The 24377-nt window shown below is 48.3% G+C and overlaps 4 protein-coding genes across 6 annotated transcripts in view; 1 reads left to right on the forward strand and 3 right to left on the reverse strand.

The window, feature by feature from the left end:
- Positions 1-965: 965 nt before the first annotated feature.
- FAM180B (family with sequence similarity 180 member B) lies at positions 966-3306 on the reverse strand. The gene is made up of 3 exons (XM_029914793.1): positions 3128-3306; positions 2238-2308; positions 966-2024 (listed from the first exon to the last, which is right to left on the reverse strand). Exons 1-3 carry the CDS (start codon positions 3264-3266, stop codon positions 1629-1631), a joined length of 606 nt encoding a protein of 201 aa, XP_029770653.1. The 5' UTR covers positions 3267-3306; the 3' UTR covers positions 966-1628.
- A 1066-nt stretch (positions 3307-4372) lies between these two features.
- NDUFS3 (NADH:ubiquinone oxidoreductase core subunit S3) lies at positions 4373-9203 on the reverse strand. The gene is made up of 7 exons (XM_029915792.1): positions 9091-9203; positions 8929-8994; positions 7748-7845; positions 7407-7556; positions 6539-6664; positions 6303-6422; positions 4373-4620 (listed from the first exon to the last, which is right to left on the reverse strand). The coding sequence occupies exons 1-7, from the start codon at positions 9179-9181 to the stop codon at positions 4453-4455; spliced, it is 819 nt and encodes a 272-aa protein (XP_029771652.1). The 5' UTR covers positions 9182-9203; the 3' UTR covers positions 4373-4452.
- A 60-nt stretch (positions 9204-9263) lies between these two features.
- On the forward strand, positions 9264-14434 carry KBTBD4 (kelch repeat and BTB domain containing 4). 2 transcript variants are annotated; one of them, XM_029915789.1, is made up of 4 exons: positions 9264-9341; positions 10288-10905; positions 12296-12402; positions 12841-14434. In XM_029915789.1, the coding sequence occupies exons 1-4, from the start codon at positions 9323-9325 to the stop codon at positions 13699-13701; spliced, it is 1605 nt and encodes a 534-aa protein (XP_029771649.1). In that variant the 5' UTR covers positions 9264-9322; the 3' UTR covers positions 13702-14434. The 2 variants fall into 2 exon arrangements, with proteins under 2 accessions (XP_029771649.1, XP_029771648.1); XM_029915788.1 differs by lacking the exon at positions 9264-9341 and adding an exon at positions 9788-9869.
- Positions 14435-14787: 353 nt separating this feature from the next.
- PTPMT1 (protein tyrosine phosphatase mitochondrial 1) overlaps positions 14788-24377 on the reverse strand; it is a 10334-nt gene continuing 744 nt past the window's right edge. The window contains exons 2-4 of one of the 2 annotated variants that reach the window (XM_029915790.1): positions 24197-24277; positions 16404-16595; positions 14788-15112 (exon numbers count right to left, since the gene is read on the reverse strand). In XM_029915790.1, coding sequence (XP_029771650.1) covers positions 14954-15112; positions 16404-16595; positions 24197-24277 — 432 coding nt within the window. In that variant the 3' untranslated portion in view covers positions 14788-14953. Of the gene's footprint in view, positions 15113-16403; positions 16666-24196; positions 24278-24377 lie in introns of both variants that reach the window. The other variant, XM_029915791.1, reaches the window with a different exon arrangement.

The following is a 24377-nucleotide window of genomic DNA, read 5'->3' on the forward strand; positions in this document are numbered from 1 at the left end:
CAGCCTGGTGGGCTCGGACGCGGGCCCGGGGCCGCGGCACCGGCCGCTCGCCTTCGACACGGAGCTCGTCAACATCGGCGGCGACTTCGACGCGGCGGCCGGCGTGTTTCGCTGCCGCCTGCCGGGCGCCTACTTCTTCTCCTTCACTTTGGGCAAGCTGCCGCGCAAGACGCTGTCCGTGAAGCTGATGAAGAACCGCGACGAGGTGCAGGCCATGATTTACGACGACGGCGCGTCGCGGCGCCGCGAGATGCAGAGCCAGAGCGTGATGCTGGCGCTGCGGCGCGGCGACGCCGTCTGGCTGCTCAGCCACGATCACGATGGCTACGGCGCCTACAGCAACCACGGCAAGTACATCACCTTCTCCGGCTTCCTGGTGTACCCCGACCTCGCCCCCGCTGGCCCCCCGGACCTCGGGCCCCCGGAGCTCTGAGCCCGGACCGGGAGAGGAGCCCAGGGCAGCCCGGGGCGTGCATGCCGGGCCGTGGCCGGACCGACCCCGCCGGCGCGAGCATGACGGCCCGCCCAGTGTAGCCGACTCTGCCAATAAAGTGGGCCTGCGCCGGCGCCGGTCTGCCCGGGGTCCTGCGCTCTGTCTTGTCTGCGACGTCGTCGTTTCGGGCTGGCGGGGCGGGGGCCAGAGTCGGGGGCCAGAAAGCAGGATTTGGTCAGGCCCTGGGACGGCGAGGAGATGGGAATTTGATTGAACTGACCTACTCACCCAGTCCCTTGGGGCCTCTCCTTCAAATCCCTTTAGTCCCTGTAACTCCTCCCCACTGACCTAGGACGTCATTCTTAGGGTCTGGCTAGTTCCTTCTGGTGACAAGGGGCCACGCCCTGCTATCTTTCTGGGAGGATGGGATTCTAGGAAACAGAACCTTCCTTCTTCTAGGACAGGGAGGGGGATTTGCTCAGGACAAGGGTTAAACAACTAACTCTGGCATAGAAGGACACAGCTCCAGGAGGCCAGGACAGAACATTTAATGGGACAGCTACACAGGATCAGGACCACACCAGCCAGCCTCAGCTTGTCTCTGCCCTCGCAGCCTCACTCTGAGGTGTTCATTTGAGCCGTGTTGAGATGAACCCAAAACCATCCTCTGGCCTGTCTCCACCTGCCCCCTCCAGAAAAGGTAATGTTTCTCCACCTGCTTTCCTCCACTCCTTCTCCAACAGACGGAACTAAAGATGTCCAGGCTGTGCTAGTCCAAATGGGGAACTTGGGGCTCAGGGACTCCAAAGCATTGGTTGGCCTTAAAAGGGGTTATATTAGGACTGGCTGCCGAGTATTCACAAGGTTCCTGTAGATTCCACAGGACTTGTTACAGACTGCCAGGGTAGGAGTGGGAGCATCTAACTTGACCTTCTTGGGGGCAGCTTCTTTTTCAGCATCTCTTGAACACACTTCTCAACCTTGACCCCAACACACACACACCACAAAGTCTGTGCTTGCTGCCTGAGACCCAGGCTCTTAGCCTGCCAAGACTCAGGGAAGAAAATGGGGGAGGAGTAAACTGGGTTCCAGGGTACAAGCCAAGGCCACAGACCTGAACACAGTGGAAGGAACTAAGTGCCATATGGAAGCCACTGCCCAGGGTGGGTCTAGCATGGGGTAGGAGTTGGGAGGGTCAGGGAAAAGGGTCAAGGATCAAGGCCCAGGGCCCCAGAGAAGGGGGCTGCCCCTGGGGGCAGAAGCCCTTGCATAGGTCCCAGAGTGTTTCCTGTGCCAGTAGGGCAAAGACCTGGACCCAGCGACCTCTTTCCTCAGCCTCACTAGCCTTATGGAGCCGGTAGACACAGGACAGGCTTGTAAGGAGCAGGTGTTCAAAGTCCCAAGGGCTAAGAGGAGGCCCTTTCCGCAGGTCCTGGAACAGCTGCAGCCGCTGCTTAGCGCCCTCCAAGTCACTGGGCACGTGGTGCTGCAGGAGGAGCCTGAGTCGGCGGCCCGGGCGTGTGGACGCCAGTTCCTCGTCCTGGATGTGCAGCTGCCCTAGGACATCCAGCTCCAGCCCAGCCCAGAGCAGCTGCAAGGGGAGCCATGTAAGGGGTGGGCTGGAGCCTTGCGTGGGGCAGGGCAAGGAGCAAGAGTGGGCTGGGGGGGCATAAGCAGGCAGTAGGACCCATGCTGGGTTGCCCCCCTCCCCCAGCAGGCCCAGCCTACGACATCCCCCTTCCCAACCCTGAGCTTAGGGACTTCTGGACATTCCCACCCCCATATCCCAGGCTGGAGGAAAGACCTCAAACATCACTTCCGGGGCCTCTGGCTCCTGCAGGCCACCTCCCACGCTGGCTCTGTCCATGGGCTGCCCTGGGGCAGCAGAAAAGGAGTCAGGCCCCTGCCAAGCTCCACCCTGAACACCCCAGCCTCCCAGAAGTGCCCCTTAGCAGCTTGGTCAGAATGCCAAGAGGTTCTTCTATCTACAAACGAGTAGAAATGCCATCCCATCTATCCCTTCCCTTACAGACACATGCACATTGACATTCTCCCTCCTGGGCGTAAGTCTTGTGATCCCAAAATCATCATCCCAAACCCAGATACCACCTCAAGTGTCCAGGACTCCTTGAACTTCTACAGTTCCTTTGGCAAAAAGCTCCAGACCGTTGGGTCACAAGACACTTCACTTCCCACTTCCCCTCCCTATGATCATCTGGGACATTGTGATCTAAAACAGTGCCAGTAACTTTTCCAAAAAGGTCGGGGACCCCTTTTGGAAGAACCTACTCCTTCCTTGCTTCTCAGTAGGTCTTACGTGGAAGCCAGGAAGGCCAGGCAAGGCAGGTTGTCTGCTGCAGCTTCCTTCATCTCTGGTCTGCTGCCCAACCCTTAGAATGATTGTCCCAAGCTCAGGGCAGGTCCAGAGGTCCTGCTTTGCACATCTAGAATAAGGTCACTGCCTAGCTCTGTCCAGGGCTCGCACTGAGGGCACTAGGACTACTTCCCTTCATTTCACTTGGGCCTTTCTGGTTCTGGGGTTGGGGCCCAGACCATTACTGCCTGCTGCACAGGTCAGTTTGGTACCCACCATGCCCACAGTTCCTAGGACCTGCTAGTTCAGAAAGAACCAGCTTTAATTGCTGTCAGCCGGCAGTCTTGGTTCCCATCCACCCCACCCTGAAGCCCTGGTACCTGGATAGTGCTGGGTTGTAGTTACCCCAGGGAGAAGGCAAATGGCTACTACTAGCCAGTCCAGGAACTGCATCGTCCTAGCTGTGCCCCACCACGTCCTCCGAGTCTTTCTCTCCCCAGCTGTTCTCTGCTCCTGCATCCGCCTGCCACACACCACAGCTCTGACTTTCCACTGCAGGCTGCTCAGGCGTTCCCTATTTTGCGTGTCAGCCCTCAATGCTAAATAGGGAGGGGCTGGCTCTGACTTCCCAGGACCTTTCCATCCCATGGAAATGTGGAATCTTAAGTTGTTGGCAGCAGGAGCCTGGCTCCCTGCTTGTCAAGTCCTCAGCCTGTTCCTGCCCAGATGGGCGGGATGCTTAGTTAATAGAAAAACGGTGCTTGGTAGCAAACAGCTCTAGCTTGGCCCTCCCAAGAGGTAGGAAAGAGCCCAGCAGTAACGCTACCTTACTATCTGTCCTCACCCCCAAAACATCCTGCAGCTGAGCTCAGGCTCTAACACCCAGCTGGGCCCAGCCCACCCTCCAGGGAGCCCCTCAGCAGCCAAAAGCATCAGCTGCAGAGCTTGTCCTGCAACTGCACTGGCCTTCTAGTGGCACGGCGGGCTGTTTGGGTGGTCCCATGGACCAGCAAGGCCGAGCGCTTGCAACTCAGGCGCCTTAACCACCAGCCAAACAGACCCCAGGCTGGCTGGGGTAGGGAGTCCTGTCCCCTAGAAGATAGAGCTGCAGCTTCTGTGTATCTTTTGCACCAGTCCTGGGACCTCTCTTACTTTCTTACAACATTCTTAGCTCTGGCGAGCGTCTAGGAAGATTACCTTAGCCCAAATATGATGGGCTGTTAGATTGCAAGGAGGTTTCAGGGTTTTAAGACTGGCTCATGGAACTATGTGGATGTTTAGAGGAGATGAGGGTGGGTGGTGGTTTCCCTGGTTCCACTTAGGTCCCTCCATCAGCTGCCACCAGCCAGTGGCAGTAGTTGTTAAGGGTCCTCCCGTTTTTAGGAGATGCCGTGCCACACCCATCCGAAGCCCTATGGACCATGAGAACTTTCCATTTCAGCTCCAGAACTCTCCCCTAGAAGTACATCCAGGCTTGCAGGTCACCATGACTCCCAACTGCACTATACAGTCCCATTAAAAGAGACTCTTGGTTTGGCAGTCTCTTTAAGGGAGAGGGAAAAACCCCTGCTGAATCTTCCCTTTCCCACGTCAGGCTTCACTTCGACCCAAAAGCACACAAGAAGTGGTTAGTCTAAGGATTTTATTTACAGGGACGCTTAGTATAGATAAGGCTTTTTCCAGTATCCACAGGCCTTCCCTGGAGTTACTTGGTTTCAGGTTTCTTGTCTCCAGCTTCGAGCTTGAGACTCTCAGGGGGCTGGCGATAGGCAGGGAAAGCCTCCCAAGGGCTGTTCAGGTCAAACTTTCGGAACTCCTGGGCCAACTCCACCGGCTCAGCCACCACCCGCTTCACCTCATCGTCATAGCGTAACTGCAGAAGAGAAAGGCAGGCTTAAGCACCGAGGAAGCCCTTGTTCAGAGCTGCTAAGCTGCTAAGGAGCCTGCTTTCCCAAGGCTGTGGAGGACTTCACCAGCCTCTTTACTTCCTTGTGGCTGAGTAGGCTGACTGGCAGCCCAGCCTCTGTCAACAGGTCTCCAGGCATATCTGTATCACCAAGCACATCGCATCCCAACCACAGTCTTCAGTGGCTGTCACCCAGTCAGGCTCCCCTGCTCGCCATGCCCACATCATAAGCTCTGAGCTGCTTCTGCAGCACAGCTGACTTTGTTCGCCCATCCACTCTTATAAGGAAATGCTTATAAGCACTTGCCAGGGAGTAGGGAGCAACTCAGCGGCTAAAAAGTAAACCTAAATTGGCAAGCACTCAAGTTCAGACCATGTGGCACTATCACTATCAAGATGCAAGGCAGTAAATTTGGCATGGCTTCTCTTTTCCTTTCCCTTTTTTATTTTTTTAATGTTTATTCATTGAGAGAGAGAGAGTGAGTGGGGGAGGTAGATGGGAGGAGCCACAGAACCTGAAGCTGTCCGCACAAAGCCCAATCTGGGGGGCTTGAACCCATGAACCATGAGAGTGTGACCTGAGCCTAAGTTGGATGCTCAACCCACTGAGCCACCCAGGCGCCACTGGCATGGCTTTTCTTGTCTGGAGGATCAGCTGGATAAAGTAACGACAAACAGGTGAAGAGGCAAACCAGATAAGGGAGGCCAGACCGTGAAAATAAGAAGAGAGGGAAGGAGCCCTGACCAGAAGTAGCTTGAGAAGGAAATGGGACCATGCAAAACATGAAGAAAGGCACATGTGGGTACAGACGGGCAGACTGCCACTTTCTCAGCATTTCTAAAAAGTTACTTTGCTACAAAATGACATGTATGTTTGTATGCAATGGACCATCTTCCTGCTCATAAACAACCTTTAGCACAAGGCGAGTAGAGCAAAGCACTGAAATTCTTCACAAGGCCCTTGTGGTCACATTACTGGTCCTGCCTCTGACCATTCTCAAGGGCTAAACGTTTAGTGTCTTCCCGGTCAGCTGCCTTCTCAGATGACCCTCCACTTTCACCTGTGGACACAGTGTGTCCTCAAGGTTGCCTTGGTCATTAAAATGATCATTACGATAATGGCTAATGTCAACTGAGTAATTACAGTACACCAGGCTTTAACATCATTTAGCTCACTCAGTGTAAATCTTTTAAGTAGGCTTTTACTTATTATATTATTTTTTAAATGTATTCATTTATTTTTGAGAGCGTGCACTCGAGTGAGCGAGGGGCAGAGACAGGGAGAGATAGCGAAAGAGAGAATACCATGTGGTGCAGAGAGAGACAGAGACAGTGCAGAGCTTGAAGCAGGGCTCGAGCTCACAAATTGCAAGATCATGACCTGAGCCCAAGTTGGATGCCTCACTGGCTGAGCCACCCAGGCGCCCCCAGCTCACTGTAAATCTTACTAGTTAAGTACTGTTGTTCCTGTTTTGCAGATGAGAAGACTGTAATGGAGAAATTAAGTAACAGCCCCCAGATTACAAAAGTGGAGCGAGGATTTGATCCAGAGCCTGTGCTCTTAAATCACTACAATTCACAGACCAGATTTCCTGCCGTGCCCAGGACACCCCATGTTCCCTGCCAGTCTTTTCCAAGGTTCCTCCTACCTCAACGTAGCCAGATAGGGGAAAGTCTTTCCGGAAAGGATGTCCCTCAAAGCCATAGTCTGTCAGGATCCTTCTTAGGTCAGGATGGTTAGCAAAGAAAACTCCAAACATGTCCCAGATCTAGAAAAAAAGAGACCCTCCAGCAATTGAGCAGATCATGGCCACACACGGGTAAGGATGCACTGCATGCAGTCGTTTCACAATTCTGCAACTCTGGCCCAGAGGCAGGAACTCACCTCCCTCTCATACCAGTTAGCTGCCTTATACACAGGAACAGTGGACTCCACAGGTGTCAGCTCGTCTGTATAGGTCTTTACACGGATCCGGGAGTTGAAGCGCAGGGAGAGCAGGTTGTAGACAATCTGGGGAGAACAGAAGGAGCTGGAAGGCCACACATGATGGCTTATCATGTCAGCATGCCTGTCTTTACTCATGCTACTCCCAGCCACAATCCTTAGCAAGCTAATTCCTGATCTCTTGGTCCAGTCCATTAAGACTCAGCACGTTCTCTTTCCCTTCAAAGAAGCCTCCCATACAGGACTCTGAGAGGCCCTCCTGCTTTCTCATCACATCCAACACCCATGAGTTACAAGTTATTACAGTAAGCTCTTTATGTGTCCTTCACCCTCACGAGAGCATGGGGGACTCCTTGAGGGCAGGTGTTGGATGTTACTTCTCCCCTGATCCCAGGATCTGGCCCATAGTAGACAATCAGTAAATATCAATAGCTAGGCATCAGAGAACTTGCTACATGCTGGCAATTTACCTGTATGATCTCCTTTCACCCTCCTGATCTCATTTCACCCTCACAGCCTCTCTATAAGGTAAGGACAGTTTCACACGTATTTTGCACAGAAGAAATCTAGAGCTTAGATGACTAAACAAAATGCCTGAAGTCACATAGCCTGTTAGTGGCAGAGCTAGGATTCAAACCTGAGGTCTGCCTAATCTGAGGCCCCAGTTTAACTGCTGCATTGTACTCTTTGACCCAGACTGAAACTGAGGACCTGGTCCTGTACCAGGAAGACACTGGTAGCTGTCTTCTTAAAACTGGTCTGTCCCTTTTCTTTCCTTTACTCCCCAAACCTTCTCAAATCTCCTGACCTCAAAACGGTTTTGCCGGGTGGGGATGTCCACTGCTGTCAAGTCAGCCAAGGATTTGAATTGTGCATTGGTGTGATCCCTGAGGAAAGTCAGCACGGGGATGACTCCATCGGGATGGATACAGATCTCTAACTCATTGAAGCAAGACACCTGCAGACATGGAAAGGGAAAGTGAAGGAAAAAAAAGAGCTATTGAGAGAGCAGCTAACTTTAGCAGGATTCTCCTGGTTTAAGGCAGAGAAACAAGTCCAAGGTGGGGCAGAGGAGTCTTCGGTTTCCTACACGCCCTGAGAACATGGTTCTTTCTTGACCCAGGACCAAACAACAATTGTGAATATTACCTGAACCTGCTGGACATATTTGGGCAGGATTTCAGCCACATACTCTCCAAAAGCTGAGAGCTGTTTGTGGGCCACATCATTCCATGGTCTGACAGTGGCTGGAAAGAGAAGACATATTTAATAAAGGAATGGAGAAGGCAGCAGCCATGCCTGCATTCAGTCTCCTGGGTCTGTGAGGGATGTTGTCTCCCAGCAGCATCTCGAGGAAGGTAAGAGTGGAGGGTTCCTCTTGAGGAACCGATGAAAACTTAGGGAAAAATGTCACCTACAGAGTCCACAAAGACTCTCCGTACTACTGCGGTTGGGGTTGCCTCTTCTCAAAGCTACTCCCCGGTTCTTCCTTCACGATGTCTGCATTTTTGTAAAGCAGCAGGTCTCAATTCTTTTGCCAGACCAGGAACTCTTTAAGAGTGGGAACCAGAAGTTCTGCTTTTCTGTGTCCCCTTAGCACCTAGCTCACAGCAGGCTCTCACGCTAAGAACTCCAGGGCTAAAGAGCCCTCTCAGATTATCTAGTCGAAACACTCTTTTCCCCCATTGAGGTAACTGAGGGCCAGAAAGGGGGAAATACTCTTGACTCCCAATCTGCCTATGCTGACTGTAATATTATCTCCATACACTCGTTCATGCAACCCTAAACCATGAGTACCCACACATCATGGTTAAGTGCTGTCTGACTGGCAGGAGACAGGCCTGCTGTCACTCGCTAGTGCTGCGACCCTGGGTAAGTTACTTCTCTGGATTGTCTCCAAACCTATAGTAGAAGAGCACAATGCTATCTACCTCATAAGACTGTCCTAAGGACTGGCTAAGATCATTCGTAAATCACTTAGAGAGGTGCGTGGCACACATCCACCACTCACTTATTGTGAATTACTATCATAACGGCTCTGAGACCCAAACGTTAGGTTTCCTGCTCTCAAAGAGCTGAGAGTTTAATAGGAGGGAAAAGGAATCACGGAAATGGACAAGGGTCAATCAAGGCCGTAACAGGGAGTTCAAAGGGCACAGCAGAGCGATTCTGCCTGCAGTGAGGATCACTGCAGTCAGGTCTCCAGAAGCAGAGATTTACCAAAGGACGCGGAAGGGCATCCCGGGCATCCCGGGCAAGGGCAAATATCTGACCAAAAGAATGAGGGGTCCCCCGCCTGTAGTCCCGAAAAGGGCCCGGCCCACACATACGGCGCGTGTCGGCCGCGGCGCTTTCCCTCCTCACCGGCAGCAACAGCACCGAAGGTCGCCCGGCCACTGTACAGAAAAATAAAAAGAAGCGCAGAGATAGGCTCCCTGCACCGAGCGCGCCTCCACTCCCGCCCCGGGCCTCAGCGGGCTGCCCATGCTCACCCCTGGCCGGCGCCACGGACCCTACGAGACCACGCCAGCAGCCCCTCGCCGCCGCCGCCGCCGCCGCCGCCGCCGCCGCCGCCGCGGCCATGTTCCAAGATGCAGAACAGGCAGCCAAGACCTACAGGACACGGAACCCCAAGGGCACGGACCGGAAGCGGAAGAGTGTATCTGATTTTCTTCCGGGCGGACGCGGGGCTGGAAGCAGAGGTTCCGGATTCCGGGCTTCGGAATGAAAGGAGGGAAATCAGGTAAGAGACCGAGGCAGGCAGGCGGGGAAACCGTGAGGTGGACGTAGTCCTGGTTTGCTGTGGCAGAGACTGTAGAGAAGGCGAGGAACTTAAGGAACCGAAGGAGTGAGGGGAGGGAAAGGGCAGGGGCCTGGGTTCCACATTCCACACCCCTCCCCCGCTCCCTGAGCTAAGCTTTTGACTAGGGCCGGCGGGCGTGGCCGGGAGGGGGCGTGGAGGGGAGCTAGGGGAAGGGTGAGAGTAGAGTGGTTTCCTTAGCGACCGTTTCCCAGGCGATTCCAGGTGGAGCGGGGACACAGCACTTGGCGATGGGCCTACTAGTGCCCCTTGCTGGGGACGGCCGGGCTTCGTCTCGAGTTCTGGAACGGAGTCTTGGGAACTCATCAGGGCGGGGGAGGGGTGTGCGGGAAGTGCGGGGGAGAAGCTCAGAAAAGAGACAATGTGGCGCTAACAGATGTCCCAGGCCAAGCCTCATATTGGAAGGCCAGAACTCCATGCACGTGGGGGAAGAGGGGCCTTGTCCACAAGGTCAGGTCGCTGGGGTCTATTTTGTTGGGTTCTGCTGCCCAGAGCCTCACTAGTTTTATGCCCATAGTCATTTGGTCAGTAAGGCTTTTTACGAGGCTTTTAATATCATAGACTAGCTCCAGTCGCTTGCTTTCAAGTGTTGACCTAAATACCAAGGTTTTATGGAAAGGAATATTTTATTCTTTTTACGGAAACACCCAGAGTAGGACATTTGATCGATTTCATTAGGGATGGAGTGCCACTGCAGGAGAATGAACCCAACTTTGGTTGAAGGAGAGCTTCTGAGATGGCAGTAGGGCCAGGACTAAGGCCAATCTTGGCCCACTCTGCGCTCACTTTTATCTTCTCCCTCCCTAAATTGAACAATTGGATTCCTAGACTGTGGATTCCCATTACTCAGTGTGGTATTGCTTTGCAGACAGCTGGCAGAGAGAGAAGTTGGCTGCCATGGAATCCCCAGAGGAGCCTGGAGCATCCATGGATGAAAACTACTTTGTGAACTACACTTTCAAAGATCGGTCGCACTCGGGCCGTGTGGCTCAGGGCATCATGAAACTGTGTCTGGAGGAAGAGCTCTTTGCTGATGTCACCATTTCCGTGGAAGGCCGGGAGTTTCAGCTCCACCGGCTGGTCCTCTCAGCTCAGAGCTGCTTTTTCCGGTCCATGTTCACTTCCAACCTGAAGGAGGCTCACAATCGGGTAATTGTACTGCAGGATGTCAGTGAGTCTGTTTTCCAGCTCCTGGTTGATTATATCTACCATGGGACTGTGAAACTTCGAGCTGAAGAGCTGCAGGAAATTTATGAGGTGTCAGACATGTATCAGCTGACGTCTCTCTTTGAGGAATGTTCTCGGTTTTTGGCCCGCACGGTGCAGGTGGGGAATTGCCTTCAGGTGATGTGGCTGGCAGATAGGCACAGTGATCCTGAGCTCTACACTGCCGCCAAACACTGTGCCAAGGCCCACCTGGCCCAGCTGCAGAGCACAGAGGAGTTTCTCCACCTGCCCCATCATCTGCTCACTGATATCATCTCTGGTAAGTTGAGGGAGAGGGCACATTACACTCGCTACTTGGGTATGATGTTTAGTGGATGTTCTAGTTCAGGTGAAAGGAGCCTTCGGGCTTTCTGATGTTAATTTACATTATTCCTGGTAGGAATTTAGATACCTTCTGAGAGATTGAGCTGAGATTTAGTTGCTGTCACAGGCAATCCCTTCTAGAGGAAACCTGGAAACTAAAAGCAGTACTTTGCAATATCCAGCTAACCCCTGAACTGGGGATTAGGATTGCCAACCTCTGTACAGTCAAAATTCCACGTGTAACTTTTGACCCCCCCCCCAAACTTTATAAATAGCCTTCTGTTGACCAGAAGTGTTATCAATAACAAAAACAGTTGACACACATTTTATATGTTGTATATTTTATGTGCTATGTTCTTATGGTAAGGCTAGAGAAAAAATGTTATTAGGAAAATAAGGAAGGGAAAATACATTTACAATACTGTTCTGTATTTATTGAATAAAACCCGCATATAAGTGGACCCACATAGTTCAAAACCATGTTTTTCAAGGGTCTATATACAAGTGTTGAATCAGAAAAAAAGCAGTGCTCACCCCCAAAATGTAGTGAGGAGCTGTTTGTATTTATACTCTGGTATCTTTTGTGTATAATTGTTCTCATCTATCCCGTACTTTGCATGTACTTGTGGACTAGTTAAGTAAATTGATGGGTCAAGGTATGACATAAGAAACTTTTTAAAAAAGTGGTCAAGCCTCTGACTCTTGGTTTTGGCTCAAGTCATGATCTTGAGGTTCATGGGTTCAGGTCCTGCATCAGGCTCTGCAGTGGTGGCACGGAGCCTGCTTGGGATCTCTCTCTCCCTCTCTCTCAAAATAAATAAATAAATAAATAAAGTAAAAAAAAAAATTTAAGGCTTATTTTTTTTAAGTTTATTGAAAGAGACTGAGAGAGAGAGAGAATCCCAAGCAGGCTCCACATTGACAGCACACAGTCCAATGTGGGGCTTGATCCCAGAAACTGAGATCACGACCTGAGCCAAAACCAAGAATCAGAGGCTTAGCCAACTGAGCCACCAGGTGCCCTTACATGAGAAACTTTTTAAGTGACGCGCCAACTCCAGGCACACAATCCTGACCCTGCTGGTGAGGTATGCTATACTCTAGGTGTGAACTTTGCAGCCTGTAGCCTGCTTCTATGGCAAACGTGAACGTATCGAGCCATACATTCTGATTAAAAGAAACAGTGCAATGTAGGTTAATTTCTTATATACACGCCCCCACACCCACACCCACATACATGGTGGTAGTCTAACAAAGTGCTTTGTATCTTTAAAGCCACTGGCTCTAAATTTCCATCTTGAATGGTTGGCTTGCCATTGACCATGCCTTTTCTCTGGCTCTCACAGATGGAGTTCCATGTTCTCAGAACCCGACAGAGGCAATAGAAGCCTGGATCAATTTTAATAAAGAAGAGCGAGAGGCTTTTGCAGAGTCACTCAGAACTAGCTTGAAGGTAAGGCAGATTTCACATTAGGGTTGAGACACCATAATATACATACATTCCAGCCATCGACTGCTCTGGCTTCTTGGATACCTGGCGATTACGTGATCTCTGGCTTAAAGTTACAAACCGGGGAGGAGGATGAGTGCCTGTGCCTAGAAACCACCAGCCTCTGAGCTCCACAAGTTCCTTTAGAGAACCGCTTCCACCATTGCGTTAATCCTAAGCACCTTTTTTCTAAAGCACCAGCTCAGGATGAGAGCAACAGATTCTCTACCCCAGCATAAAATGCCTGAAAGATGACAGTCAGGATGGCACACAGTAACAAGAGGGAAGTAGTGGGTTAGAGCAGGATACAAGTGTGTGGTCCAGAGCCTTTAGATCTGTGTCTCAGCTGAGCCTTGGCCTAGAACTGATAGATGTCATCTATAATTTTAATTTTGCCAATAGGAGATCGGGGAGAATGTGCACATTTACCTGATCGGGAAAGAGTCATCTCGTACCCACTCGTTGGCTGTGTCCTTACACTGTGCGGAAGATGACTCAATCAGTGTAAGTGGCCAAAACAGCTTGTGCCACCAGATCACTGCAGCCTGCAAGCATGGTGGAGACTTATACGTGGTGGGAGGGTCCATCCCACGGCGCATGTGGAAGTGCAACAATGCCACTGTGGACTGGGAATGGTGTGCGCCTTTGCCCCGGGACCGGCTCCAGCACACTCTGGTGTCTGTGCCCGGGAAAGATGCCATATATTCATTGGGTGGCAAGACACTGCAGGATACCCTCTCCAATGCAGTTATCTATTATCGGGTAGGTGATAATGTCTGGACAGAGACAACCCAGCTAGAGGTGGCTGTGTCAGGGGCCGCGGGTGCCAACCTTAACGGGATCATCTATTTACTAGGGGGGGAGGAGAATGACCTGGACTTCTTTACCAAACCTTCCCGACTCATCCAGTGCTTTGACACAGAGACAGACAAATGCCACGTGAAGCCCTATGTTCTGCCCTTCGCAGGCCGCATGCACGCAGCTGTGCATAAGGATCTGGTGTTCATTGTGGCTGAAGGGGACTCCCTGGTGTGCTACAATCCCTTGCTCGACAGCTTTACCCGGCTTTGCCTTCCTGAGGCCTGGAGCTCTGCCCCATCCCTCTGGAAGATCGCCAGCTGTAATGGGAGCATCTATGTTTTCCGGGATCGATATAAAAAGGGGGATGCCAACACCTACAAGCTTGACCCTGCCACTTCAGCTATAACTGTCACCAGAGGCGTTAAGGTGCTGCTTACTAATCTGCAGTTTGTGTTGGCCTAAGGCTGTAGTGGGGAAGAGCAGCTGACTTGCCTTCTCCTTTTCTAGCCCCTACCATCCCAGTTCAAAGTCTCTGGGGCCCCAGTCAGAGTACTACGTTATTTTTTGGCACGTGTTAGGAAGGGCGGCCCCTCAGTTCCTCCTGAACCCACAAGGGATTTCCATTTGGAGCTTTTTAGACCGCTGCTGTTGAGCTGACTGCATTAACTGAGGGTAGGCCAACCTGTCCTCTGCTGTCTCCTGGTAATCCTGTGCCTCACAGAGCAAGCCTTTTCTCAGATTATAGGCACAGCCTCCCCTCTTTACCTGATCAGTGTTAAGTAGAAGCACCTCTGATCCCAGGACAGAAGGAAAGGTGCCCCCATCTTCCTTTTTTCTATAGCTTGCAATGTGGGTAGTTGGTAATTTTTCCGCAAAGAATTAGGTCTTAGAGTTTTCCTTCAGGCTTTGGTTGGGAGAATGCTCTAAGCTGAAGGTGTCCTTCACCAGCAAGAGTCAACTCTAGAATTCAGGACTTGTGTCTATTGTTTTCTCATCTCTCTGTCAGGAAACATACAATATGGTTTTATTTTTGGCTTATTCCAAGGGGTAAGCCAGAAAGAAGTAGAAAGGATTATTTCTGATTAATAGCAGAAACTTTTTTCAAACTTAAATATATAAGGTCTCTACTCTTTTAAAAGCTCTAAGATAAGCTAAGAGCTAGGAACTGTTCGTACAATAAAAGTTTTTGAAGGGATATGTGTGTCTGTTTTGAATTCTGAAGGATTGACTTCCTAAAGAAAACTGATTGCATACCCACACATTTCTAAGCTGCAGCACTGATTGGATTCCATACTTCCTTTTCTACTTCCAGGATCACTGCTCCAAAGGGGAAGGGAGCCCCGTGGAGCCAATGAATTGGGATCTGACGGGGCAAAGAGCCTGAGTTGAGTATTTCTCTGCTCTTTTCCTAGTGTTAAATGTCTGTCAGTTGGGCTAAGTATCATTAGTCACAGCTTTAGATACACAGTAGAGTGATTTGACCCTATTCAAGAAAACAAAGACCCTCCTCCCATATCCCCTTAGCCAGTGAATTGAAGCCACACTAAGTCTCTCTCAGCACACAACAGTGTTACTTCAGGAAGGGATTAAAATTATCCATTACTTAGCACATTTCTGCTTTGTCAAGTCTGGGCTTTAGTCCCCTTGGTCCTGTTAAAACTGTTTGACTCTGTAGCGAGCAGGGGCGTCTTGAGTTCTTTCTAATCTGTGTATTTCACGTCTGTGATGTGTGGTAAGTCTCCTTGTTTGCTGCCCCTGCAGTCATGTCCCTGTGGAACTCTTTGAGAACTTCCAGCTGGCCAGATCTGATGTGGATGTGTGACCGGATCTTGCTGATGGCTCTTATAGCCTCCTCTGGACTCCAGTTGTACACCTGAAGTACAAGATTGGGAAATCAGAGAAAGAGAGGAGGAAGTGTTAAGGTGTTCTTGAGCTAATAACAGATGCTAAAGGGCTCTTAGAATTTTATTATTTTAAAAACTCCATTTTGAAGAGAGTTAAAAACCATGCCCCATTTATTATAAATGGAGGGGAGCACTTTTACCCCCTCAGCCAACTAGTCCCACAATCCTTGCAATAGGCTGGGAGGTCAAGTCAGCCTTTCTACCCAATTCTTGCTCTGCCAAACCCTGAAAAAAGAAGACTGAACATGCAAAGCTGAGATCCTATTTCAAGCTGGCATAGGCCTATTAGATGTCCTCTGGGAGCTGGGCTGTTGGTTATAAGTTTCCTGGAGAGAGTAGATGGTAGATGTTTTTATGTAACTTGTCATCATGGCTGGGAAAACAGCAATTTTTAAATTTACTAAGAGGGTTATCTTTGTGTCCTAAGGGTACATATTGGTTTAGAACTCAACAGAAGAAAGAAACAGATTTCAAGCCCTCTGGGTCAATTCTCACTCAGCCCAAAATATCCTCCTGAGAACCCATTTCCAGTAAACGGAGTCCGAATGATCAAAGCTTTAATACTGTTACATCATGTACTTACAGGTCCACAGTAACTCAAAGCCAGGCCTGTCACCTGTACATTTCCTTTTTCCTTAAATTAGCCATGTAACCTAATGCTCTACAGGGGCCAGAGAGGTAACAAAAATGAGTCAAGCTGGGGGGTGTATAACAGGTAGTAATGGACTAAAGATACTCTTATAAATACTCTTGAAAGTATCACACCTGCCAATCATAGAGTGACAGACAAAATTCCACTGGATCTTCTGTTTCTAGAAACAAATGTCCAGAACTTTATTCAGAAATACTTTAAGAAATCTTGAGTACTACAGAGCTGTAAGTGATCAGCACCACTATCTACAGTACTGGATTTCCTGGACGCTATTTATAAAAAGTGCTTTAGCCTTTTACTGGTGTTAACATCCTTTGCAATTCCATTTTCTGAGTGCCTGCTGTAGGTCAGGGCTTGACATACTTTCTGGTTCAAACTTCATAACACATCTAGTTTGAGGAAACTGCATCAGAGAAGGGAAGACACTTTTGCCTATGGTCACACATCTGGAAGGTGGCAAAGCCAGAGGTCAGCCTATCTGAAAAATTCAGGTGCTTTCCACCTCGCAACAGCCTGAAATTGGGGACATGGCTCCTTCTAGAAGGCCTGCCATGTTACATTCTAGAAATATGCTGTAAAACAGACGAGCCAAGAAAGACCTTTCCTACCTGAATTAGATATGCTGCGACCATAGTGGCACTTCTGGAGCGCCCAGCCTTACAATGCACGTAGACACACTGGCCCAGCGACCGGTACTTGAGAGCAAACTGGACTCCTTTCTGGAGGTTCGCCAAGGTTGGGACTCCAGTCATGTCTATTGTGCTGAGTCGCAGCTGCTCCACTCCCACATTCTTCCACTCCTGGGACCAGGTCCGCCAGCAATAAAAAAGAGCATGAAAAGTCTGGCGTGAGTGCTATGAATAAGGGCTCCTAAGAAGCAGCAAAACAATAAGGAAGCTTCAGAGTTTAGAACAGTGTGAATACACTTTTTTAAACAAACTTCTTACAGTGATGCCTTTAAAATGGCTGACCTGTATGGTTGGTCTTTCATCAAACAACACCTGTGCTACTGAGTTAGAATTATGTCCAAGATTTAAAAAAAATTTTTTTTAAGTTTATTTCTTTTGAAACAAGAGCATGAGCAGGGGAGGGGCAGAGAGAAAGCGAGAGGGAGAATCCCAAGCAGGGTCCACTCAGTGGTCAGTGCCTAGGGCTTGAACTCACAAAACCATGAGTCATGACCTGAGCTGAAATTAAGAGTCAGATGCTTACCCTAGTGAGCCACCCAGGCCCCTAAAATGTTTTTTTTTTTTAATGTTTTTATTTATTTATTTTTGAGAGTGAGAGAGAGAGAGAGAGACAGCGTGAGCAGGGGAGGGTCAGAGAGAGAGGAGTCACAGAATCTGAAGACAGGCTCCAGGCTCTGAGCTAGCTGTCAGCACAGAGCCCCAACGCAGGGCTCGAACCCACAAACGGTGAGATCATGACCTGAGCCGAAGCTGGACACAACCAATTGAGCCACCTAGGCGCCCCTTAAAATGCTCTTAAAGTACCTGTTGGGTACTTGAGTCCTTAGCTGCAAAGTATTAGCTGTATAAAATTCATCTACAAAAGTTGTGTAACTTTTTGCATAATCTTGGCACCTGTACAGTGACCTAGCTGCAGGATTGGGCTACTGTATTTTGCAAGAGCTTTCTATTTCTCTGGAAGTCGTCTTTTTACCACTTTTTTTTTTTTGAGATTACATGGCATAAAATAGAGTTACCATCTTAAAATTAAAATAATGCACCTGCCTTTATTAGTGTGGTATTATCACTTCAGAAGAAGAATACGCAATAGGGGAAATACGCCCACTGGCATTATCAGGCTTTTGAATTTATTTCTTTTAATTTTTGCTTTAAGACTCCAGATAGGGAGACGCCCCACTGGCTCAGTAAGTAGAGCATGTGACTCTGGATCTCTAGGTTAAGCATGTGACTCAGTAGAGCATGTGACACTTGATCTCTAGGTTAAGCATGTGACTCAGTAGAGCATGTGACACTTGATCTCTAGCCCCACCTTAGGCATAGAGATTACTTAAAAAAATAAAATCTTAAAAAAAGAAAAGAGTCCAGATAGGCTCCAACAACAGCAAATGGTTATTAATCTTCTAGCAGAAACCAAAGACTATGACTGAGTGAAGGTCAATATTTTATACTGCTCGTGAAATTAAGAAAAACCGGTTGTGCAGCATGTGGTTTTGCATCAGTTACACCGGGGAGCCTGGGAAACATTCACATTCCTGGACCCCACCCTGAAGTTCCCGAGCCCCATTTCTGGTGGGTTGTACCTAGGAGTCTACTCTTTTAACAAGATTGCCAGATAATAGTTAGGCTTATTAAAACGCCAGAACCACTGCCTTGGAGATCTTTTCCCTCTAGGCTAGTTGGATAACGTAGCTGTGTCAGACAAGTGTCAATGCCTCACACCCAGAGACCAAGCACTGTTTGTGACTTTTGTTCCACGGGAATTGATCACACTAAGGAACATTCACCATTTTGGCTAATAATTCCTGAGGTCTTGTAGCAAAGTACTTTAGGAAATACAAGGATCTGTTGTCCATTTCTTAAAAACGTATGTCATCGGGGTGCTTGGGTGGCTGTCAGTTAAGTGTTGGGCTCTTGATTTCTGCTCGGGTCATGATTTCTCAGTTGGTGAGCTGAGCCCACGATGACCTATGCACTCACAGTGTGGATCCCACTTGGGATTCTCTGTCTCTCTCTGACCTTCCTGTGCGCTCTCAAAATAAACTTTAAAAAAAAGTATGTCATCACTAATCAATATATTTTACTTTATTCCCCCCAATCAATATATTTTAAATGCGAGTCCATTTTTAAGGTTACCAAAAAAACCCTACCAGTTGAAATAATAGCATCTTCATCAGGCTGTATCAGTACAATAAACAAGGACAAAAAAAAGTGCTAATAAATGGCAAACACTATAAAGACAAGGCAGCATCTTTATATAAAGCCAGGACAGTGTCAAGTAACCTTTATGGAGAGTTCCACAAACAAGCATTCAAACAATGAAAATTATGTTTTAGGTCTGCACTCTTTTTTACAACAATTCTTTGGAGTTCCACTATATCGCTAACATATGTATAAAAATTCCATCAATGCCAAATAAACCTTATGCAATTTTTCAATGGGTTGTTGGGGTGGCTTTTCTTCTTACAGTTCATAGGGCCTTCATCTTGAATGCCTAAGACAATGCCTGACCTTAGTGCTGAGTAAGTGTTGAATGAATGAAACCAGCAAGCCACAGAGAAGTTGCCTTCGGTTTGGTTACGGACTTGAAATTAAAAATACCTCTGTGTACAAAGGAGTAAGTCAGACTTTGTCAATTCTACTTTATATGTGTATAAACATATATGTTACATGTATATATAAACATATATGTTTACTTCTTTATTTCGAGAGAGAATCCTAGGCCAACTCTGCACCATCAGAGCAGAGAGAAATAAGCCAACTGATCTAATCAAAGGAAGGATGTACAGACTCAGAGCACAGTGAAGCAAGGCTTTAAAATCAACATTCTTCCAAGAGCAGGTGTCTGCTTGGGGTAGTTAGAGCAGACAACTTAATGAAGCCCCTCCCCTGATTCCTCATTGGCTGAGTACTGCAGAGGTTACAGCCTTACCTGGAAGTCACCTATGCCCATGTAAGGCCAAAAAGTAGACTGACTGGAACAAACATACGTTCCTTGAGGTGATGCAGAGACTTCAGTTCTTTGGCACATGCTCACTGCAAAGCCCGCAAAAAATAAGCCCACGAAATGGAGAGGGGAAGAAGAAGCAGGAAGTGAAGGGCCTAAGGGATTGGGACTCCATTGTGCCGGGGTGAGGGGTCATACAGATTCCAAATAGGTTGTAAATGTATTGTTAATTAGCACAGATTTTATTTGGTATTTCTGAAAATAAATCCTCTCACTTATTTCTCATAATCCGCTCCTTTTTCTTCCTAAATTGATGCTGTTCTCATTTTTTGGTTATTTTGGGCATAAGGCACAGACATTTGTTTCTTAAGAGGAATCTTAACCCCTGAGGGTTAAGTTGGATGCTCCCAGCATTTTTCCAAAATGTGTGTGTGTGTGTGTGTGTGTGTGTGTGTGTGTGTGTGTGTGTGTTTCCACCCAGAGACCTCAGGTCCTAAGCTTTCCCTCTCGACCTACTGAATCCCATCTTTTCCTATCATATTCCCCCGCTTTGAACACATGACTCCTAACTCCCATCAGGAACTGGGATGATGACTGGTCTTTACTGCTTTCTGCTGAAAGGGTATGGCAGTCAGAGCAGGGTTCAGAGGTCAATCCAGATCCAAAATAACGGTAACGCCTGGCCTAGCAAAATTTTATTTTTCTGCCATACATGCAACGGCTTCTACAAAGACATACAAAAAGAATATTAGGTCAACAAAGCATTAATATTCCAAATGCAATGCCTCCTAGGGAGGAGGTCACACCACAGAAGTAAAGATGCACTGTAGCCATCCAAAAAGTCCTTTACCTGTCTGGTCAAAAATAAAAATTTTTTTTAACTCTAGCTTTTCCTCCCTCTTCCATATTTACTTGGATCTTGTGATATTGTTGCTTAGAATAATTAAGCTTTTGAACTGGTTTTTGGTTCTCAGTCCTCAAAATCTTCCTTTGGCCATCAAGTTTCCATAGGAACAACTCTCCGAGGTGTATTTAATTTTACCTCAAGGAAAGATTGATCTTCGATATCCAGATTACTATAAGTTTAGGCAATTGTTTATCTGTCTTGGAGGTAGTAGCACTATAATCCCTAGTTCAGTCATAACGTCTTTTTCTAGCAACGGAGTGGGGCTCTCTGGCATCATCAAAAAAAAAAAAGTCTCCCCGTAAGCACCCCGGTGGCTGAGAAAAAAATTTAGTCCTAAGTTTTCTAGAGACGCCTCTAATTGTTACGCTGCCTCTGGATGGTTGGCCAGGAGTGGAAAGGACAGAAAGGGTGGCTCCAGTGTCAAGAAGGGAATCAATTGGCTTTCCTTCTATTTCCAGAGTTGCCTGAGGCTCTGGGTTTCCAAGACAGTGGTACAGGGGGGCCACTGTGAAGAACCTCAGGTCCCATCAGTTCCTGTCAGGGTCACTGGTTATCTGAGCCCTTCAGGTCCCCAAGGGCAGTCAGATTTCCTAGTGACTGTCTCCACACGGGGTTTCAAATTCTGCTGCCCCCTCTGAGGATATTCTTGTTTCTACTTCCCTGAATAGCCACATAATTGGCACCTGGTGCCAGGATCTCGGGAAGCCGATTGAGTGACAAATCTGTCCTTTACAATCATCTCAGCTTTGGGGAGTAACAGGGGAGACAGCTGTATATTTAACTTTAACCTTTCTAGGAAGGCCACCAGGCTCTTACCCTGTGTCTGTAAAATAGTGCCTAATTTAGCATAATTTAAAATTTTAACCTTCAACCTCCTTTGATTGCTTGGAAGTGGTAGCGATACCATTCGCCAATGGGATTATCATAGTCCCAGTTAGGATCCTGGGGAGGAACTGCCTAAACCTCTGTAGGGAACTAAAGGACCTCCAGTCCCGCGATAATTAAGGAGTCGATCATCCCCACATCTCTCAGCCACTGCCAAAACATCACGCTTCTCTCTCTCATTAAGAGTCTGATTCAACAAAAGCATTATTTCTTTCCAGGTCAATGCAAAAAAAAAAGAAAACATACCTAATATTCTGAAAAGCCTCTATATACTATCCAGATCATCAGAAATTTTACCTATCCTTTTACCTGTGTTAAATCTTGCAATGAAGGGGCACCTGGGTGGCTTAATCAGTTAAGCCTTCGGCTTCCAGCTTTGGCTCAGGTCATGATCTCATGATTCGTGGGTTTGAGCCCCGCATCGGGCTCTGTGCTGACATTTAGCTTAGAGCCTGGAGCCTGCTTTGGATTCTGTGTCTCCTTCTCTCTCTGACACTCCCCTGCTCATGCTGTCTCTCTCTGTCTCTCAAAAATAAATAAAAAACATTAAAAAAAATTTAAAAAAAATCTTGCAATGAAAAAGGTACTTATAATCTTATCATGCTGGTGCCTCCCTCTGTTTTGGGAGGGCCTGGATAAAGTGGGCAGCAAGGGAGCAGAAGTGCATGTGTTTTTTTTTAATGTTTTTTTTTTTTAATTTTTTAAAAAATGTTTTTTATTTATTTTTGAGAGAGAGAGAGACAGCTTGAGCAGGGGAGGGTCAGAGAGTGAGGGAGACACAGAATCTGAAACAGGCTGCAGGCTCTGAGCTAGCTGTCAGCACAGAGCCCGATGTGGGGCTCGAACCCACAAACCATGAGATCATGACCTGAGTGGAAGTCGGACGCTCAACTGACTGAGCCACCCAGGCACCTCTTTTAAATGTTTTATTTTTGAGACAAAGACAGAGCATGAGAGGGGGAGGGGAAGAGAGAGAGGGAGACACAGAATCTGAAGCAGGCTCCAGGCTCTGAGCTGTCAGCACAGAGCCTGATGCGGGGCTCAAACTCACAAAACGTGAGATCATGACCTAAGCCAAAGTCGAATGCTTAACTGATTGAGCCACCGAGGCACCCCTTAATGTTTATTTTTGAGGGAGTGCATGAGCAGGAGAGGGGCAGAGAGAGAGGGAGACACAGAATCCAAAGCAGGCTCCAGGCTCTGTGCTGACAGCACAGTGGGGTTTGAACTCACAAACTGTGAGATCATGGCCTGAGCCAAAGTCAGACAGTTAACTGAGCCGGGGCGCCTGGGTGGCTCAGTTGGTAAGCATCCAGCTTTGGCTCAAGTCGTGTGACCTGTGTTGATAGCTAGCTCAGAGCCTGGAGTCTGCTTCAGATTCTGTGTCTCCCTCTCTCTCTGGCCCTCCTCTGCTCGCACTGTCTCTCTCTGTCTCTCAAAAATAAAAAAGATTAAAATAAATTAACTGAGCCAACCAGGCGCCCATAGAAGTGCATGTTTTCAGGTACAAGTCAGCACACACTGGGCAAAGTGTAGCAAAATGCCTCCCACGTATCCCAGTAAAAGCCCTTCGTGTATTATAGTCATCCACACCTCGTATGCCTTGCAGAAACAACATAAATATGGAGCATTTAGAAGCTGGCAGCAAGGGTATTGCCACCATTTCCCCAGCTTTTAATTTTTTAACGTTTATTTTTATTTTTGACAGAGTGAGTGGGGGAGAGGCAGAGAGAGAAAGGGAGACACAGAATCCCAAGCAGGCTTCAGGGTGTCAGCACAGAGCCGGATGAAGGGCTCAAAGGGTCCCCGCCCAGGCGCCCCTTCCCAACGTTTAGATCAGAGGAGGGGCAATTTTAATTTTCCACAAGTGTACTTTTAAAATCCATTCATTTTAACTTTAGTCTGTCCTGATCACACAATATTCCTTTCCAAAAATTTCCTTTCAGAAACCTGCTACAACTTTTCTTGGCATTTAATGTTTTTTATTTTATTTTTGAGAGACAGAGAGGCAGCACGAGCAGGGAAGGGTCAGAGAGAGACAGAGACACAGAATCCAAAGACAGGCTCCAGGCTCTGAGCTAGCTGTCAGCACAGAGCCCGACATGGGGCTCAAACCCACAAACCGTGAGATCATGACCTGAGCCAAAGCCAGATCCTTAGCCAACTGAGCCACCCAGGTGCCCCTCCTTTGCATTTAGATTTTGTCCAAAGTCATTCCTCTCCAAACTACTAGTCTCATTCAGGGCCAAATTATTATTTTTTTTTATTTTTACCTCCAACAAAAATAGATTTTCTTTTTTTTTTTTTAAACATATCTACTTTTACAAAGTTGCTTTCCTGATTACCATCAGTCTTCACTGCATTTAGCAGACTTTTAACTTTTAGAAATCTTAGCCTGCAGTGAAAATTGACCATCATTTTACGTGTCTTTTTGCCAACAAGTTGCAGCAGAGATAACATAAGCTTACTTGACTTTTAGTAAACCTAGGTAATAAAAACATTAAGGCAGCCATGAGTTCGAGGAAGGTCATGTTCCGCGTTTCAGGGGTCTGTCAATGGGCAGCAAGCTGTAAGGAGATTTCTTTAAGGGGGAAGGGTATTTATTACCAATAGGTTGTAAACCTACTGTTAATTAGACAGCACAGCTTTTATTTGATATTTCTGAAAAGAAATAATCTCACTTCTCAGGGCTCCAACTCACCCAAGATCGTGACTTGAGCCGAAAGGTGGGGACTTACCGATTGAGCCACCCAGACGCCCCTCAATTCCACTTTTAAATGCCTTTCATATCAGTTTCTTTTTCACAATGAGTTTCTATCCATGGCCGCAGTCATTAAAGCTTAGAGGACCAGACCCTCCTCCTTAAGCGGCGAAAGAGCGTGGGGCGCGTCTCTCTGGGGTGCGAGCACCCTCTGCTCCCTCTCCCCCAACCTCCGCCCGCTCTCCCAGACCCGAACCCCGCTCCTGGCCCCTCACCTTTGAGGAGTTACACAGGAAGCGCGTCTCATACTCCTCGTTCATGGTGATCACCCCGCGCACGTTCTCGTCCTGTACCAGCTGCCGAGGCAAAGACAGGGCTCAGAAAGGGCCGCCGAGGCGCGGGCGGCGCTCGCCGGCTCCCAGGCCCGGCGGCGGCCGGGCCTCCCGTCCCGGCTCA

The sequence above is a fragment of the Suricata suricatta genome, chromosome 11 (genome assembly GCF_006229205.1).
Source record: "Suricata suricatta isolate VVHF042 chromosome 11, meerkat_22Aug2017_6uvM2_HiC, whole genome shotgun sequence".
NCBI classification, from domain to species: Eukaryota; Metazoa; Chordata; class Mammalia; order Carnivora; family Herpestidae; genus Suricata; species Suricata suricatta.

Coding starts and splice junctions, on each gene's coding strand:
- FAM180B (XM_029914793.1), bottom strand. CDS start 3,266: ATGCAGGAGCAGAGAACAGCTGGGGAGAGAAAGACTCGGAGGACGTGG. Junction 2,309..3,127: donor TACAACCCAGCACTATCCAG/GTACCAGGGCTT, acceptor CTGCTGCCCCAG/GGCAGCCCATGGACAGAGCC. Junction 2,025..2,237: donor CCCCGGAAGTGATGTTTGAG/GTCTTTCCTCCA, acceptor CTCCCCTTGCAG/CTGCTCTGGGCTGGGCTGGA.
- NDUFS3 (XM_029915792.1), bottom strand. CDS start 9,181: ATGGCCGCGGCGGCGGCGGCGGCGGCGGCGGCGGCGGCGGCGGCGAGG. Junction 6,423..6,538: donor CTAACTGGTATGAGAGGGAG/GTGAGTTCCTGC, acceptor CTTTTTTTCTAG/ATCTGGGACATGTTTGGAGT. Junction 4,621..6,302: donor CCCTATCTGGCTACGTTGAG/GTAGGAGGAACC, acceptor TCTCTTCTGCAG/TTACGCTATGACGATGAGGT.
- KBTBD4 (XM_029915788.1), top strand. CDS start 9,836: ATGCACGTGGGGGAAGAGGGGCCTTGTCCACAAG. Junction 9,870..10,287: donor AGAGGGGCCTTGTCCACAAG/GTCAGGTCGCTG, acceptor ATTGCTTTGCAG/ACAGCTGGCAGAGAGAGAAG. Junction 10,906..12,295: donor GCTCACTGATATCATCTCTG/GTAAGTTGAGGG, acceptor TGGCTCTCACAG/ATGGAGTTCCATGTTCTCAG.